Here is a 19,721-nt window from a genome sequence, read left to right as displayed (position 1 = left end):
CTAGATTTTTTGTCATTTTGGAACTACTAATGAAATAAAAAATTTTAGTAGTTCCAAAATGACACAAAATCTAGGCATCGGATAAAAAAGTTTATTTGAAGAAAGTGTATTTTTTTGTTCTTCTTAATGGCGGTACAGGCTCGTTTTTTTAATATAGTATTTAATTACAGGGTAATTTCCACATATTAATAAATTTAATGAAAATTGGGCTCTGTACCGCCATTCCCTATTATATTACGAATACGTGTGCCAAATATCTCGAAAAATATTCAAAATTACAGCCGCAATCTTGGAACGCGTTTTTGCTACCTGTTGATCGCTACTGTTTCCTCTTAAGTATGTGATATACACGTTGCACCTCTCATTTTAAAAATTAATAATTGCTCAGTCATTTAACAACCGATGTTAAAAAACTTTATATCGCTGGATAGGTGAATGACCGTTCCTTCAATTTTCAGAAAAATATACTAGGCGTTCCATTAAAAAATAGTCAAGAAAGTTTTTTTCAAAAATCCGCCATTTTTTTCGTACTTGAAAGTGATATAAAAAACTCTATGCATTCAGACAAAACTCTTACTAAAATAAAACATTTCAGCGAAAACCGCATATTTTTATCTTGAGCCGTTTAGAAGTTATAGGCAGTTAAAATGGGGGAAAATATAAGTGGACACTGGACAGTGGACACCCGGTATTATAACATAAAATATATAATATATAATACATATTATGATAATAGTTCCCGGCCACTTTAACGAAAAATACTAAAATAAGCCGATTGTTATTTTTAAATTATGATTTTTTGACATACATAATATATGATATTTTATTAGTGACGTCATCCATCTGGGCGTGATGACGTAATCGATGGGTTTCTAAGAGAAATGGGGCCGTGTTCCACCAAATTTGAAAGGTTATTTAAATCTCTATTCGGTAATATAGACATTAACAAAATTATTTATACAGAGTGTCCAACAAAAACTTTTTAAATAAATTAATTGACACAAAAAAAGAACGCATGTAATTTCTTTAATTCACAATACAAAGCACTATACGGCTCTAAGAAAACAGAAAAAAATGTTTATTTCATAAATAAAGATTGTTTTCGCTTAAACTGAATTTAAGCGATGAGTAATGTCTATTTGTGAAATAAAAATTTCTTTCTGTTTTCCGACAACAGTAAAATGTATTTCGAATGAAATAAATTACATACTTCTTCTTTTCCTGTCAATTAATTTAATTGAAATAAATGTTTTGGACACCCTGCGTAAATAATTATATTAATGTTTATACTACTGAATAGATAATTAATTAATCTTTCAAATGAGCCAGCACATGACCCCTATTCTCATTCTAACAGAAATCATCGTTTATGTATGTCAGCACTCCCAGATGGATGACATCACTAGTTGATATGATGTCAAAATCATAATTTAAAAATAACAATCGGCTAGTTTCAGGACTTTCTTTATAGGCTTACGAAATAATGAATTTTTCCTTTCATTTGCACCATACTGTATATAATGTTAAAACATGAATTAAAACAATACTTAAATGAAACCCACGCTATACAAAATTCACCTTGTATTCACTACATCGTGATATAACAAGCCTGCATTCTCAAAAAAAATTTGGGCATGCTTCCAAAACCAGCTTATTATTCATAGTTTGATTTAACAGGGAAAGTGTTTTACGTTCAGTTACGGGACACATTTCTGTACTAGGAAATTGGCCAAAAATAAAATTAGTAAATGGTATGTCGGCATTTTATCCATCAGGAAAAAAGATAAATAAAATGTTGCAAACGACAAGCAACAACAAATATTTAGCATTGAAAATATATCTATCTTTTTTCAAAACAATTTCCAAATAGAAATGTATTTTCGCATATAGACCTGGATCCCGCGTACCAAAAAAGTTGTTTAATAGCAAGCTGAAAATTTGTTAATAGCTTAACGGTGTCTAGTCGGACAAACTTTGATGTACGGGAACACTGGAACAGCGGAAGTTTTAATTGTGGAACAGTTTAAAAATTTGGAACGTAAGATTACGAAAACGTCCCATGTATTTTGTCGGACAGAACATCCAATTGATTTATTACCCTTTCATTAAACTCTCATGCAAAAATCAGACTGCTATTAGTAACCAACATGATTCCTGTCATTTGGTAATAAACTCATTAAAATGCCCAGTTGGTAATAAACGCCAGTCTGATTTTTGCATGAGAGTTTAATGAAATGGTAACAAATCAATTAGATGTTCTGTCCGACAAAATACATGGAACGTTTTCGTAGTCTGACGTTCCAAATTTTTAACCTGTTCCACAATTAAAACTTCCCCTGTTCCAGTGTTCCCATACATCAAAGTTTGTCCGACTAGACACCGTTAAGGTATTAACAAATTTTTAGCTTGCTTTTAGTCAACTTTTTTTGGTACGAGGGATCCAGGTCTAATACGTTTGTACCAATTTTCGAAGCATTTTATCCACTTCGAAAGAAAAACCTAAATTACCTATATTATAATAGTACCTATATTACCTAAGTATATACCTAAGTACCTATATTATAATATAGGTAGGGGAGCAGGGGGCTAGTTGTAACAATTTTCATAAAATCAAATATATTGTAACAATAACGAGCGTTTGGGTATTTATTTACGACTTTATTATTTATTTATACAAGTTTACTTTACAAACTTTAGCTTAAGACTAAACTCTATTTAAAAATATGCCCGTATTTATACCCAGTTGTTATTCTGGAACAATCGACGCCCATCTCCAGCTATCAGCTTGTTCCGCCTACGGGACGTACGTTCGAGAAGTCTCTCCTCCTCTCCGCCGAGGCCTAGATCATTCGATTACGTCATTCTCGAGGTGTTTACTGTTATACGGCGGTCGGCCAAGATTTGTCTTTCGTTACACTGCTCCCCTCTTAAGATCTGAGCGTCCCGATCAGCAACTCTAGATGAAGGCCCAGGATGGCGGAATCTACAGGATTCTCCAGCTCTGCATACACCCCTAGAAAAGAAGTAGCAGTCTACTGTCTTTGAAGGGTATGACATCTTCGGGTTCATGCAACACACAGTAATTCGTACGCCAGTTTCTCTGAAGATCACTTCAAGCATGCTTCTCACAATCTTCTAATCCAGATTTTCTACTGCATGGCCTATTTTTGGTAAAGCCAAATCTTTGATGTCATAATTACACACGATTTTCTTCAAATTAGTTAGAGCACGCCATATGTTCTCGTAGCTTGGCGTGTCCGTATAAGACTTCCGGGTCACCATATACAGCAAAGATCGAGGACCATCTTCCAATCGCAGTACTCTTCCAATTTTAGGGTGCTGATGTCTTAACTCGTCCAGGCGGCCGAACTTTCTATTGAATACGGACGAGATTCCTTTAGTCATCTCGAGGTCTTGGGCAACACAGTGGGCTAGAGAGACGTTTTCTGGAACACCAAACCGATCTTGCTGAACTTCTGTGGTCACGCCGAATCTAGCACTCTTTCTCGCTGCGTAATTTGACATAAATTGATTAAAACTTGGCTGTGCGGCGTCTTCTGTTTCATTGGAGCCAGCATATGGTGCAAGACGATTTATGTGAATAACTTTTTGTTTACCGTTTGGCAACTTCTTAATTCTGTATATTACGTCATTTATTTTCTTTTTAACTTCATACGGACCTTCCCATTGTCTTTGCAGTTTAGGACACAAGCCAAGACGACGTTGTGGATTATAAAGCCAGACAAGATCACCTATTTCGAAGCTTTCATTCTTGCATCGAGAATCATATTGATCTTTCATTCTGTCACTGGCTATCTGGATGTGTTGTCGGGCAAATTCATGAATGTTGTTCATTCGTAACTTCAGGCGGTCGACGTATTCTTCGCCTGCAACATGTTCCTCGGAAGGTCTGCAGCCAAACTCTAGGTCGCAGGGCAAACGAACTTCACGACCCAACATCAGGCAGGTTAGTGTTTGACCTGTAGTTTCATTTACGGCCGAGCGGTAGGCCATCAGGAATAAATGAATGTGTTGGTTCCAATCTCGCTGATTTTCAGATACAACTTTGGACAAGTGTTTGCCCATCGTTCGGTTCATCCTCTCGACCATCCCATCTGATTGAGGATGCAGGGGTGTTGTTCTGGTCTTATTGACACCAATCAATTTACAAACGTTTTGGAAAAGAGCTGACTAAAAGTTTCGCCCTTGGTCGGAGTGGATCTCCAAGGGAACACCAAATCGGCTGAAGAATTCTTTAACAAGTACCTCTGCAACAGTAGCAGCTTCTTGATTTGGTAATGCATAGGCCTCGGTCCATTTCGTAAAATAATCCATGGCTACCAGGATGTATTTATTTCCAGCATCAGTTTCTGGAAATGGACCTGCAATGTCGATTGCTACTCTTTCCATAGGACTGCCAACATTATACTGTCTCATGGGTGCTCTCTTTTTACCAACTGGACCATTACCGGATGCACAAAGTTCACATTTGTGGCACCATCTTCTTACATCATCTTTACAGTTCATCCAATAGAACCGTTCTTGAACCTTTTGCAGAGTCTTCGTAATACCAAAGTGTCCACCTGATGTACCGTCATGCAACTGACGCAATACTTCTGACACTTTACTTTTAGGTACAATCAACTGAAGCTTAGATTCTGTACCATCATCGTTCTCAAAGGTTCTCTACAGAAGATCATCTTTTAGTACCAGGCAATTCCATTGGCTCCAGTCGGCCTTGACTTCTGGACTACATGCACTAATGTTTTGCCAACTAGGTCTCTCACCTTGCCGCATCCAATCCAATACTCTTTTTATACATGGATCATCCTCCTGGGCATCTTGTAACTGTTGGGGCTGCCATTGCTCATTAACGACGGTAGTTCGTCTCACAGGGCAAAGCTGTTCCTCTACTTTAAGCCGGTGATTACAACTTTCACCGCATGGCCGTATCGAGGAAGCATCTGTATTTGAACGAACTCTTCCAGCCCTCTTCACGCGTCTCTTCGGCATCGTGTCACGAATCACCTTCCGTACCATTTCCACCAAACGTTCATCTTTTCTCTTATCGCCTTTTTCCACGGCTATTGCTCGATTGTTTCGTGAAGATTGGCTAGCTGCTTCGTGTTCCAAGGCAATAGCAAGTGCTTCATCTAAAACTTTCGGTCTTGCTAGTCGTAAAGCTTTCTGTAGTTCACTATCTTTCAGCCCATTGACAAAGGTATCTACCGCAATTTCTTCTAAAACGCTGCCTGACACCACGGATAAGCCAACCGCACCACACGAGCCACATCTGCTTCAAATTCTTGCAGATTCTCACTTGCTCGTTGACTTCTACTTCGCAGTTGTGCTTTGTATACTTGTTGTAGATGGGCATCTCCATAGCGTTTTTCTAGACGAGTGAACAAGGTCTGGTAACATTTTTCTTGACCCTTAGGAATTGATCTTAATATATCTGCAGCATCACCTCGCAAAGCAGCAGTCAAGGAAACAGCCTTTTCTTGTTTGGTCCAATGATTGGCGGTCGCAATAGCTTCGAGTTGTCTAAGGTATATGAACCAAGAGGACTTTCCATCAAATGGTGGTAATTTGAATCTCATATTATGCGACATTTCTTCTCTCGGTAGTTCATCTTTCACTACAGGATCTAAAGCTACTGCATGAACTGACGGTTGTACTTTTGTATCGGTTATCATGCTCTCTAGTTGTTTGATCTTTTCTTCTACGGTCTCTACACTTTTCTGCATCTTATCGAATGTTCTAGAAACTTCTTCAAATTTCTCGTCGTTCTGTCTACAAACGTCTTTAATTACTTGAGAAACACTTTCAAATTTCTCGTCGCTTTTTGTAGAAGTTTCATCGATCTTGTAAGAAACACTTTCAAATTTCTCGTTGTTCTGTCTACTAACTTCTTCGAGTTTCCTCGTTGTTCTGTCTACTAACTTTTTCGAGTTTTTCGTTGTTCTTTCTAGAAGTTTCATCGATCTTTTGAGAAACACTTTCGAATTTCGATAAGATCGCTTGTTCTGCTGACTGGAAGTGGAACGTCTTTGGGTCATCTCCATTCTTCTTGAGGACCTCCTCGAGTCGTGCTTTCAGGACTTTCTTGGACCCACTGGCATCTTGCTCGTACTCTTCTAATTGTTCACGGAGCTGTTTTAGCGAAAGTTCTTCTAGCAACATCTTTAGTCGGCACACACGTACTTTTCAAAATGTCTTTTAAAAGTCTTTCCGAATACCGAACAATTAACGCACTCCGTTTATTCCCGACAAATAAAGTTCAAAAGTCTTTTAAAGTCTCTCTGTAATTCACTTATTTATATCGCACTAAGTTTACCGAACACCGACACCAACTGTAACAATAACGAGCCTTCGGGTATTTATTTACGACTTTATTATTTATTTATACAAGTTTACTTTACAAACTTTAGCTTAAGACTAAACTCTATTTACAAATATGCCCGTATTTATACCCAGTTGTTATTCTGGAACAATCGACGCCCATCTCCAGCTATCAGCTTGTTCCGCCTACGGGACGTACGTTCGAGAAGTCTCTCCTCCTCTCCGCCGAGGCCTAGATCATTCGATTACGTCATTCTCGAGGTGTTTACTGTTATACGGCGGTCGGCCAAGATTTGTCTTTCGTTACAATATCTTGACAGCGATTGTCCCAGTTATCACTAATTAAACACTAAACCCTAGTTTAACTCTTTCTGAACAAAATTGAACTGGATAAAAGTTAAAAACACTGGTATTTTTAATCAACTAGCATTTTACCAAAAAACGTGCATTGTTACAACTTACCCCACGTTTGGGGCTAGTTGTAACATCTATTGGGGCAGGTTGTAACAGTAAAAAAATTCGAATTTTTTGGTATATTTCGAAGAAAATACCAACGTTGGTCCTGTTGAAAGATGTTACTCGGCTTAATAACGTGGCGTCCGTTGTTTTAAATATTAATGTAGATTTCTACGCATAAAGTTTTCGACCCAATATGGACCAACTGTATAATTTTGATACCAAGAAGAAGAAAGTTGCTTAGCACCGAGTTTCACGGCACATTGGTGAGGCAGTTTTCGCATCTTCATGGGAATTAGTCCAAAATATATTTCGGCGCACTTCGGAATATACGAAGCCATTTTACTTTCTTCTTCGGCTGTAAAAACTATTCCTGGTTTAGTATAACCCACTTGTAGACTCTAATTGTTTTTCTTTTTTTTATATATCGATATAAAGATATATGACACAGTCCGTGCTCTTTTACTTGCTTGCCTTTTGCTACATTGATGATCTAAATCTTCCGCTATAGCTAACTCGTAGGCTTTACTTCGTGGCTTTGAGTTGCTCTCTCCGATTTTCTTTTTATTGCCTCATTCTGGAAGAAAAAAACTAAATAACACGTTTTTACATTGTAGATAATAAATTTAGTAAGACTAAGTGGAATTTGTAACACGTTACAACAAGCCCCAACGTTTTGTTACAACATACACCCCGTAGCACACTTTTGTATATTTATTTATTTTTTTTTTCTTTGGTTTGTATGACTGCGGACCGTAGGGTCCATTCGTCCATCTAACTAATATATTTATTAAAATAACTGTAAAAATATCTTCCTAATCGTAAAGTCGTTAAGAAACATCAAAGTATAACTAAATTTAGAAAAGAAATGAACACCGAAAGTTTCATTTCCGTTTAAAACAATATCGATAACCAAAATTTTATCAGCGTCAAATTTATCATCCAAATGAAGCACGTGCACAAAACTACTATTTTCAACTATCGGATGATGACTGGCTAGACGGTGTCATTTGAAGGATGATAAGAGAATAAAAACAGCTGAATAACAGTTAAAAACAGCTAAATAACCTATGAAAAAGCCGTGTTACTACTTACCCCTGTTACACCAAGCCCCTTGTTCCCCTACTAAGAATTTCCACAGTTTTCATTGTATTCCTTTACTCGACCGTTTTCTCCAATTCTTTCTGTTTTTCTAGTGCCCTTCCTGCAGATTTCTTTTTTTCCATTGCTTCGTCCACTTCCTTTATAAAAGATCTTCGGGGTCTGCCTCTCTTCCTTCTTCCTATCGGGGTCCTTATTATTAATTTATAATTATACCTCTTCTTGTCACTCTGCAATTCTCCTTAGGAATTCCATCTCTGTTGCTCTTATTTTGTTTTTGGATTTCTTATTTATTTTCCAAGTTTCACACCCATAAGCGAGGTTACTTCTTGTAATGGTATTGTATATTCCTCTTTTTGTTTGTATGCTGATGTTCTTATCTCACAGTACCGTGTTCAATGTACCGTGTTTTATTTTTAATATTGTTAACATTAAAAGTAAAACTTTCGTTCGTATAAAATAAAAACTTTTGCTTTTTCCTTGTGATTTACATGTTCCTCCTGGAGAAATCTGATTTGTCCTGATTTGTTGATGACTATTCGGTTGGCAGTAATATTTTCTAAATATAGATTAAACAAAAGCAGATGGAGTACACATCCCTGTCGAAATCAGTTCTTCTAACGTCAGACCTTTTAGTTCTAATCACTGGTCAACAAAATAAATTGAAAAAAAATGAACAGACACTCTGATGGGTGTTCTTTACTAATTTTGGGTCGCTGAACTCGAATATGACCTCCGTTTTTTCCATCACCCTCCATTTTTCCGCTCCCCCCTATTCTTGCCAAAATAGTGGTGAAATAGGTAAATTTCGTTTAATTTGCTCATTTCGCCGCGATAAATGCCAACTTATAGATTAAAATTACAGTAAAATAATGATTAAGATTATGCCCAACGATAAACATAATTGGGGATCCGAGGGGGCGAAAAAAGGGGAAGAAAGGGGTATTTTTCTGAAAAAAACGTAAAAAATCAGCATTTTTCAGTATTTTTTTTGGAAAAAAAGCGACATTACAGGCCTTTTGCCATTTTTTACACCTTCCCAATACCCCCCTTGAACCGCCTTGCATCATCATATCTCTCTTTTTCACCCTCCCCCCTTAAAGCCCCCTCGTTCTTCAACAAGAAAAAAAAACATAAATATGGATGTACAAAAAAAAAAGAAGTTACCTATTTATTTGAAACAAACTCTTATGTGGTTTTGATTGTATCTGAGAATTATGACAAAAATATGATTAGACAAGGTGGAGGGGGAGAAAAAGTATTGAAATTAATCATAAGGCTAAGCAATCAAAAAGTCTGAAAAAAAAACATACCTGCATCTACTTGGAAATTTTTCTCCTTTTGTAAGCGTCCTCCGGTGTTTCTCGAATTTGAGTCCAACAGTAGTCCGCCAACATACTAGGGTTCCATTTTCCAGCGTATCTCTTCTCCATTTGGGCAATCTGCTGATGAAATCTTTCACCATGCTCGTCCGAAACGGCTCCACAATTTTCCGGGAAAAAACTCAGGTGGGAGTGGAGAAAATGGACTTTTAATGACATATTGCAACCTAAAGCCTTGTAAGATTTAAGTAGCTCATCAATTCGTTGTTGATAGTCATCTGACCTTTTGTTTCCAAGAAAATTGCGACAAACAAAAACAAAAGATTCCCAGGCTCTTTTCTCTTTTCTTGACAAACTGTTGGAGAAAGCATCGTCATCAAATAACTGTTTAATCTGGGGTCCCACAAATACGCCTTCTTTGATTTTGGCATCACTTATATGCGGAAATTTTTGCTTCAGGTATAAGAATCCTTTACCATCCCTATTTAGAGCCTTAACGAATTGTTTAAAAAGGCCCAGCTTAATGTGAAGTGGAGGTATAATGATTTTTTTTTGTCTACTAAGGCACCAAAAGCGATGTTTTTACAACCGGGAATATCATTCACGCGCAAGGGCCAGTCTTTTCGCACATAATGTTGATCTTTAGCACGGCTGTCCCACTCACAAAGAAAGCAACAAAATTTAGTGTATCCAGCTTGCAATCCAGTTAATATTGCCACTACTTTGAGGTCAGCACAAACATTCCATTGATGATGATCGTAACTAATTTTTTCCAAAATTTTTCGTAGATTGTCATATGTTTCCTTCATACTGGTTGCATAGGCAACAGGGACCGATGGTAGATCATTTCCATTATTAAGTAAAACCGCTTTTAAACTAGTTTTTGAGGAATCAATGAAAAGTCTCCAGTTTTCAGATACGTATGGTATTTTTAGCTCAGTCATTAGTCCTGCAATGTTGTTACAGCTAATTAAATCTTCATCATCATCATCTCGCGAGAAAAAAGAAATGAAGGCGGAATTTCTTTTTCTGAAAAACGTAATATTGACATCTTTCTGCAGGAGATTTTTCTGCTGAAGTCGTGAACCAAGAAGCTCAGCTTTTATTTTAGGCAGGTCTAAATCGCGAACTAAGTCGTTCAATTCCTCCTGAGTAAAAAGTTGTGGTTCGTTCGAACCGTTAGGCGTGTAGTCTCCATCTTGGCTCCCATGTGAGGTCTCCTCTTCCAGTGGTGACGCATTCTGTTCAGTTGCTGATTCTTCATCATCTAGGGTGTAGTTTACGGGTGGTATGGGAACAGGCAGCATATTACTATGTTCCACGGGTCTAATTGCCGAAGGGATATTCGGATAAGTGATGGTACGTTTCGATTTTCGCGAAAATCCAGATATTTTCGTCATACAAAAATAACAGTCCTCGGCATGAGAAGTGGGCTCACGCCAGACCATTGGTACAGCGAAGGACATCGGACGTGATTTCCCACGTAACCACGAACTTAAATTAGTGTAACAACTATTGCAACATAATTTTGGGGCCCATGGCTTGTCTTGATCCCCGACTTTGCAACCGAAATAATGCTCATAAGCTTTTCGAACCATCTTATTTAAAGGTCTCCTTTGATTCTTAAAAGTTACTTCTCCACAAATATAACAGAAAGAATTCACATCATTCTTACAAAAACGCGGCATTGTAACTCCAAAAACTTTACAAAGAAATGTACTTGAAGCACAGAAAAAAAACACGTGTGCTAAACGCAAACACCTCACTTTTAAAAACTTCGAGACAGTCTGTCTCGAACAACACGCTCACTGCAACTGACAGGTGCTTGCTTGCGAATTCAAGTAGTGTAAAAGAGAGAAGGGGGGGTGAAAAAGAGAGATAGGAAGGTGCAAAGGGGTAGTGGGAAGGTGTAAAAAATGGCAAAAGGCCTGTAATGTCGCTTTTTTTCCAAAAAAATACTGAAAAATGCTGATTTTTTACGTTTTTTTCAGAAAAATACCCCTTTCTTCCCCTTTTTTCGCCCCCTCGGATCCCCAATTATGTTTATCGTTGGGCATAATCTTAATCATTATTTTACTGTAATTTTAATCTATAAGTTGGCATTTATCGCGGCGAAATGAGCAAATTAAACGAAATTTACCTATTTCACCACTATTTTGGCAAGAATAGGGGGGAGCGGAAAAATGGAGGGTGATGGAAAAAAAACGGAGGTCATATTCGAGTTCAGCGACCCAAAATTAGTTAAGAACGCCCATCAGAGTGTCTGTTCATTTTTCCATGTTGACCAGTGATCAGTTGTTCGATTCCAGTACAAACCGGCTATTACCAAGCTCTTGTCCCGTCAATCCCTTTAACATGCTTTCATAAAGCAGACAAAGCAAGCATATACATACATTAACATTTACATCTCAACATCTCTCGATGGCAATATGGATGCCAAATAACGTCTCCTTTGTACAAAAGCTATCCTTGAAGCTAAACTGAGATATGCTAATACTTTCTTCAGATCTGGTAATCTGAACTGAATGATTTTCAGAAACATTACATGGCTCATTAAACTAATTATATTGTTCTGTATTATTTGCAATATTTTTTCTCTTAGCCTTCTTAGGTATAGCCGCGAATGTTGATTTAATCCAATTTTTGGAAAATATTTCATTCTTGAATATGCAGTTGAGCAAGTTTAATAGAAATGAGATAGATCAATCTTCTCCAAGCGCTTTCAAAAACTTTACCGGTACTCTATCTGGTCCTGGCAAGTGTCCATTTTCCATGATTGCTATGGTGTGTACCAGTTTCTACTTAGTGATAGTGATATATTGTTGTTCCGTTAACCATCCTTTCTTCAGTTTTTTATCTTAGACCTGATTTTTTTTCGTATTTCGTTGTACCTGATAGGATGACTATTGTTATATGATCTGCTAAGGATACTGTTTATAATATCCAGCATGGTTTTATACACCTGTTAATGTGAACAAATACCACACGGTCTTAGTTCGACCTTTAAAAAAAATTGTAATGGTAGGGGAGCCCAAGCGGGGAATTTTGCAGTTACTCGAGCACGTCAGATTATCACATGGGGAAAAACCGTATACCTTGTAAATGTACCTCTTCCATATATTGGCTCTTATACAGGGGAGTTCGTTAGGGGGGTCCAAAAAAATCCTTATTCTTATCCTTAGAAAAACTCGAAATCGACAGATTAAGATAAGGTAAGTATGCAAAAGAGTATATATTTAAAAAATCTGACGATTTGAGCGGGGCGTAAGGAAATGGACAAGTCACAAAATTTCACAAAAAAAAGCGAACATTTTGCGAAATGAACGTCAGATCAAAACTAAAAAATACGTGTTGAATATTTTTCAAAAATCTATCGAATGATACGAAACATGACTCCCCACGGAGAGGGGTGGGGGGTAAATTTAAAATTTTAAATACGAACCCCGCGATACTTTGCGAAATGAACATCGGATCGAAAAACTGCAAAATATACGTATTCAATATTTTTAGAAAATCTATCGAATGGCACCAAACACGACCCCTCACAGAGGTGGGATGGGGGATTACTTTAACATCTTAAATAGGAGCTCCCAATTTTGATTGCAGATTTGAATTTTTTACGTAAAAATAAGCAACTTTTATTAGAAACATTTTTTAGAATCATGGATAGATGGCGCTATAATCGAAAAAAAAACGATTGTGGAGATGGAAAATTCAATTAACAAATGGAAAGTGTCCCACTTTATGGAAAACTTAACTTAACTTTTTTTGATTTCAAGACCTACTCTTCACAATCGAATAGGTCCCCATAACGCTCGAGTAACTGCAAATTTAGCATTAGCATACTTTCCTTCCCTACTATTAGCAGTGAATAATAATGCCTCTAGATCCATGGTCAAATCTTAACTTAAGTACTTAGAGCCATAAACAAACAGCTGGAGAAACTAATGATGCACTTATAATAACAGATACACAACGTATCCAGAACTTACACACTAAGGGTAAGAACATAACAAGTCAGTCGAGGTGGAGGTGGATGTGGAGGTCGCGGTCGATGTCGACATCCATGTAAAACAAACACATTGTACTGAATGAAAGAGAACAGAGCAAGTAAGTCGCGGTGGAGGTTTAGCGCGATGCCATCTAGGAGGTTTACATCGATGCTTTTGAAAATAAAATGAGTTTGTTTTACATGGATGTCTACTGCGCGGCCTACAAAGATGCTTTTCTGTGATTGGTCCGTTCGAAACCAAGTTGTCATTAACTGCGCTATCTGAGTTGATACTTTTTATAATATAATCCCTTTTTTGTAATCAGTTTATTTTTGAATTTCTAAAGTAATTAAATTCAGTAAATTTTTGAAATATGAAGGCGGATCTGATTATTTACAGCTGACATTTCATCACTATCATCACTTGACTGACACAACATCGCAAAAGCACAGTCTTTTTGTCATTCAAATTTCATTAAACTACTTCACTTGATAGTGGTTCAAGCTCGACTGACAGCGCAGGTGACCTCCTTGCTATGTGCTGTCGACATCGACCGCGACTTAACTAGTGGCATCTACCGCGACCTACACATCCACCTCGACTTACTTGTTACTTGTTATGTTCTTACCCTAATGCTCACCAATAATAACTTACCAAAGAAATTTGGTAAATTAATCTAATGAGCAAAACCGTTAACACAGTATAATAGAGACAACGTATGCAAAAAGTGGAAAAAGCGATAATATTTAAAAATAAAAAGTTTTAGATGGAATTCACTATTTAAATTTAACCACTCTAAACTTCACCGCAGACTTACATAAAAAAATTAAACATAATATTATGTAAATACGACAACCAAAATATATCTAAAGCAGTAAAAACCATCAGCAATAAAAAATACAAGATTTAAAAGTTACAAAAACATTTATATAGAATATTTTTAGGAAATAAAGTTAAACTTTGGTCCTCGTTGGGTTTCTGGTTTAGTAATAACGTTGATTGAATCCGTGTATTCAATCAACGGTAATAATTTTTCTTTTTGTTTGAAATTATTACAAAAGTCGAACCAATGACCCTTTGTGCATATACGAATATATTGAAGTATTAGTAAACAAAACAAAAAAACATAACTGTAGTAAACGGATTTTCTGTTGTCTATACACACATGTCATAATCACTCGGTGGCGGATAGGGGAATGTGTCCCAGATATGGACGATGCCGGCGAAATTAAATGAAATGGGTGGACCAAAACTAGCACATATTTAGCGACTCATCTACAGTGGACGGCTGCAAAGAACTACTGACCCAGAATGGGTGGCTGAAAACAAATTATGCAACACGTCAGAACCCCCGAATGGCGAAATTTAAAATATATAGATGTGTACGCCCGGCAGGTAGGTCTGAACTTGACAAATCCCACACCTCAAAACAGGTCAGTCAACCTGAAGAATTCTGGGTTGAATAAAAATAAGGTAAAATTGGTTGAATAAAAGTAGAACGAACATCAGAAAAATAAAAAAGCCTATCTCTATATAACGTCAGAAGACTCTTACTAGAAAAAAGTTTTAGAGAAATAGAAAGCGAAATATCAAATATAATCTAGGAAATAATAGAAGTAAGCGAAGTTAGAAGAAAAGGAGAAAAGTTGAAGACCCTTAAATCAGATCACCATTTTTACCACATTGGAAACAAAGCTACCTCGTTTACCTAATATTTCGTGTCAGACGAATTCAAAATTGGAATAGCTAAGATGATAACAACGACTAAGCTTAGGAAAAATATGATATAGGAACCATAAAAATGTGTAAAATTGTATTATTTGTACCGACTATATTTTTCTGGTATCGTAGTTAGGCTAAAAGAACCTGCTTAATGCAGATCGATTTCTTTGACACCAAAATTGGTAAAAGACTCACACTACTATTTGTTAGATCTAATTTTCAAATATTAGATCAAATAACTATTCTAAATGGGAAATAGGCCACAATTTAACTAAAAAAAAATGATTTTATTAACGTTTTGACGTCCACATAGGACGTCGTTGTCAAAATACAAAATATTAATAATATTAATATTTTTTATTTTGACAACGACGTCCGATGTGGACGTCGAAACGTTAGTAAACTATTTTTTTAGTTAAATTGTGGCTTATTTAGAATACAGTCCGTCCAATATACTTAGGTACCGTTGCACGTTATCCGTGTCATAGCCCGTGACGTCACATGATACCAACACGAAATATTTAGGCCGTAGGTCTGTTGCTTTTTAGAATAATTTAGCCGAGTACATGGAAATTACAGCCACTAGACACACTTTATTTTATACGCGTAGAAATAATATTGGAAGATTTCTATTAACGTACATTTAAAGAAACATACCATAACTTGTTTCATTTAATTTGTAAGTACGGTATGCTGCGGCAAAATAAACTACTGAAAATCGTATGCCTCAAATGTGAATGTGTTAGGCGCCGAAACGTACTGAGTGGTTTCCGAACGTCGTTATAACGTATGTGAATGTCGTTATAATGTTAGGTGCTTCAGAATGATTCTCAGTTTTGCAGAAAAAATTGTTATCGTAGAGTACTATTTTGGGTAATACGGAAAAGGTTGCGAAAACCGTCCAAGCTTAAAATCAACATTAAATTTCAGCAGTACGGGACAACCTGTCACACTGCCAGGGTGTCTATTCGAATACTGCGCGATCATTTTGGGAGTTGCCACTCATCAGAAATAACGCCACCAGAAGCGTACATATGGGAAATGCTAAAGGAGTCCAGACAGATCCACCGTCTGTCATTTCGGAATTGCAGACTAGAATTAAAGATTTTTTCGTGCCAGAGGCAGTGGCGGATCTAGAAATTTGTCTTGGGAGGGGAAATTTGCCTTAGGGGTAAACTTTTAATGAAAAACCAACCAAAAGACATAAAAAAGAAAAACTCAGATTACATAAAAGACATAAATAATAACTTAAGGAATTAAGTTTCCTTAATGTTCTTAACTAGCGTGTTTGCTGAACTGAATTTGTTTTTCTGTGGTTTCGGTTTCATGTCAGTTAATATATTCTTATGTTTGAACATTTTTTTTTTTTAATTTTGGGCCTTGTTAGGGAGAGAAATTTCCTAATTTTCCCTCCCTGTAGATCCGCCGCTGGCCAGAGGGCATCTTTAATATCTGATTTGTCGGGAACGTGCGTCGTCGTGAATAATGTTTGCAAGGCTGTATCATGTATACTGTATACTAGATATATAAATACTCATAAACATTTAAATATTCATTTCAGTGCTGTTTATTTTGCCGCATACTGTATAGTGGAATATAAAGCACACTTGTTCGGATTACACTCTAACTGCGATCGAACAAAGGTGACATTTTGGCATAAATTGGTCACGGTTCTTAGACATTACTACGGTTGCCTAAATCGACTAACCAATGAACATTAAGGGTGAGATTACGTCACGAGAGTTTACTGTCATTTGAATCGTAATATGATTTTTTTCGAATCCTGAGAAAACCAAGTATTTTAGAAAAATTTAAACGCAGGATGCAAGATTACATTATTACCGAGGGCGGAAAGCCCCTTAGAATAAACAAGCAGATTCTATTGAATGAAATATTTGAAATTAAATATCACACTTCTCTTTTATTTTCAGCCCTGTAACTTATTAAAATAAACATTATAGAAGTTTTCAGGGACTTTCAGCCCTCGGTAATAATGTAGTCTTTCATTCTGAGTTTAAATTTTTCAAAAATATTTATTAGTTTTCTCAGGATTCGAAAAGAATGAATACAATTAAAACACATTGAGAATTTTGACATGCGTCAAAATTTTGCATTAACTCAATGTAAAATTCTGAATTTTTGAATTCCAGCTTCCCTAATAATTATTGTACATCAAAAGACATTAGAAACTATTTGTAGAGGATTGAAATCTGTATTGGAAATAACTGTTAAAATTGGTCTACGTAATTAAACATATTCCAAAATTTTGTAAAAATGTAATACATTTTAGTTTTCAGCCCAAACTTAGGCCACACACAATGCAATAATGTTCACATTTTTGAACTGTCAATATTTTTATTTTATCATCTATTGTTTAAAAACAATACAGTTGATAAGATACCCTCAGTTGCGGAGAAAGGATTAATAATAAAGATTTTTTTATTCAGTCAATGGTGTGAGCACTGTCAGTTAAATAGTAGCGTGTGGCCTTACTTTTACACGCATACCTATTGTGGCAAATGTATCATATTTTTCAAAATTTTGGAATGCATTTAAATCGTAGAACAATTTTAACTTTTGATTTTAATACAGATTTTAATTCTCTACAAGTATTCTCTCATGACTTTTGATGTAAAATAATTAGGGAAGCAGGAATTCAACAATTCAGAATTTTACATTGTGTTTGCTATGGCTCTTTTTACGATTCACCACCCGGTATAAGATAAAATGTGTACTATTTGTCTAATTATTTCATAATAACACAAATAATACACATATATACACAATAACACACATTCAATGATCGAAAATCATTTAAAAATATGGGAATGTAAACTCTTGTGACGTAAAGTCAAAAATATAAGTCTCCCCACCACCGTCGGACAAGACAACCGTAATAAAGTCTAATAACCGTGTAAATTGGTAACATTTATTTTACAGTTGCAGTGATGACAGTTCATATTTGTTTTTATTCTTTACTATAAGTATTTGTTTTATTATATTTACTGTTTTTATTATTGACTTTAATGTAAGATTATAACTTAATTCTTGTTTTTAGTTTTTATTTATTTATATTGAATATTAATTTTTTTTTGTTATATAATCCACTTCCGCAAAAATTATGTGATATATTTGATTTAAAATGAATTCAAGACGAAATCAATGACGTACAACGGAAAGTATATTGGACCGACTGTAGTTAATTAGAAAAATGCCACAAGGAAATAGTTTCAGAACAACATTAGATCAATAATATTTTATATTCTTATTTAGTGTCAATACTTGTGTGTATTAGGTACATTACTTTTATAATCCATATTATTACCTCGAAAAAAAAATAAAAATTAAATAAAAGTTGCATCGTATAATTTCTGTTTAACTGTCTCCATTTGAATTAACTATTCTGTAATATATCCATAAACTGTATATAAAATAGTTGTTAATAATTTAGCTACTTGTTTTGTTTACTAATGAAAACATTAAATACAAAATTAAGAGGGCTTAACGGTCTTTTTGTAGGATATGCACAGTCACATACTAAAAAACAATAAGACTCGATATAAAAATTACCGGACAAGGAAGTAAAGTAGCACGACACAGCGGGATTATAAAAAAATCGCACCAGAAGTCACTTCCTCTTTGACAAGTCAATTTCTCCTTGACCGTTAGCTGCGACCATAGATAACGGTATGGTTATAAATTGCGGATGGGCGCTATTTCCATCTGTCGGCGCTAGACTAAGAATTACCCCGCCAGCAGAGGGCGTCGCAGCGTACATCATGCCTTGGGGTGTCTGATAAACCAGTGGGGATAAGATTGGAGGATTTGGCTGGCTAGTTTGAGGTTTTGAGCTTGGAGTCGGTGTGGAAGATGATGTTGTTGGTGTTGGTTTTGATGAAAATGGTGAGGAAGGTGGCGATATTGAGGAAAAGTTTGGAGTGTCTGGGGTTGTGAATACAGACAGAGGATTTTCTGTATCCATTTCTCCGTCGCTGCAGCTGTCGCTAGATTCTCCGCCAGAGATTTCATTCTGCAATAAAAAATAAAGTGTTACTAAGCTATATTTAAATAATTTTAGTCAAATAAAAAAATATGAAAAAGTCAATAAAAACATAGCAACTGGCCATCAGATATATAGCCCAGTAAATGACCGTTTGGAGTTTTTCAGGGTCAACTTTGAATTGCATGAAAATTTGGATTTAAGTTCTACTTACCCTCCACTTCAAAGTTAAACTTGTGCCGTTGGTTGCTTTGACTTGGGAGGTGACAATCTTCCCTTCTCGTGGGTGAAAAAACGCGCGATCAAAGTAAGTCCGGAAATAGCTAAATTGGCCAATTCTAAACAACTTTCATTCTATAGAGATTTTAAAGTAAGTCAATACTTTTCGAGTTATTTGCGATTGAAAATGTTTAATTTTCGCCAAAAAACACGTTTTCAGGCGGTTTTTAGCAAATAGCTCAAAAATGAAATTAGTTATCGAAAAAAATATTCTTAGCAAAAAATTCACTTATAAAAAACCGAAAAAAATGGCGTATCAACTTAGTCTATAAATCCAGTAAAATCAAAGTTATAGGCTCATTAACAGTACGTTCTAATTCGTCAAATTCCAAATCGACTATTTCAACGTGAAATAACAAAAAAATTAAGCAATTTTCGGGAAAACCCATTAAAAATTTTTAAAGTGTTTAAAAAAAGCTTTACTTTCATTTTTTATCAAAGTTTCTACTCCAGCACCAAAATAACCAAGTTACGCTCAAAATGAAGCTGGCTCATTTTTTTTTTGTA

At 35.9% G+C, this 19,721-nt stretch overlaps 1 protein-coding gene across 2 annotated transcripts in view; it reads right to left on the bottom strand.

Annotated features, from left to right (window-relative positions):
- Positions 1 to 18,157: 18,157 nt before the first annotated feature.
- LOC114331275 (serum response factor homolog) overlaps positions 18,158 to 19,721 on the bottom strand; it is a 616,816-nt gene continuing 615,252 nt past the window's right edge. Inside the window, exon 4 of one of the 2 annotated variants that reach the window (XM_028280792.2) lies at positions 18,158 to 18,965. In XM_028280792.2, coding sequence (XP_028136593.1) covers positions 18,564 to 18,965 — 402 coding nt within the window. In that variant the 3' untranslated portion in view covers positions 18,158 to 18,563. The remainder of the gene's footprint in view (positions 18,966 to 19,721) is intronic. The other variant, XM_028280791.2, reaches the window with a different exon arrangement.

Source organism: Diabrotica virgifera, chromosome 2 (genome assembly GCF_917563875.1).
Source record: "Diabrotica virgifera virgifera chromosome 2, PGI_DIABVI_V3a".
NCBI classification, from domain to species: Eukaryota; Metazoa; Arthropoda; class Insecta; order Coleoptera; family Chrysomelidae; genus Diabrotica; species Diabrotica virgifera.
This window is presented reverse-complemented; position numbering and strand designations above follow the sequence as displayed.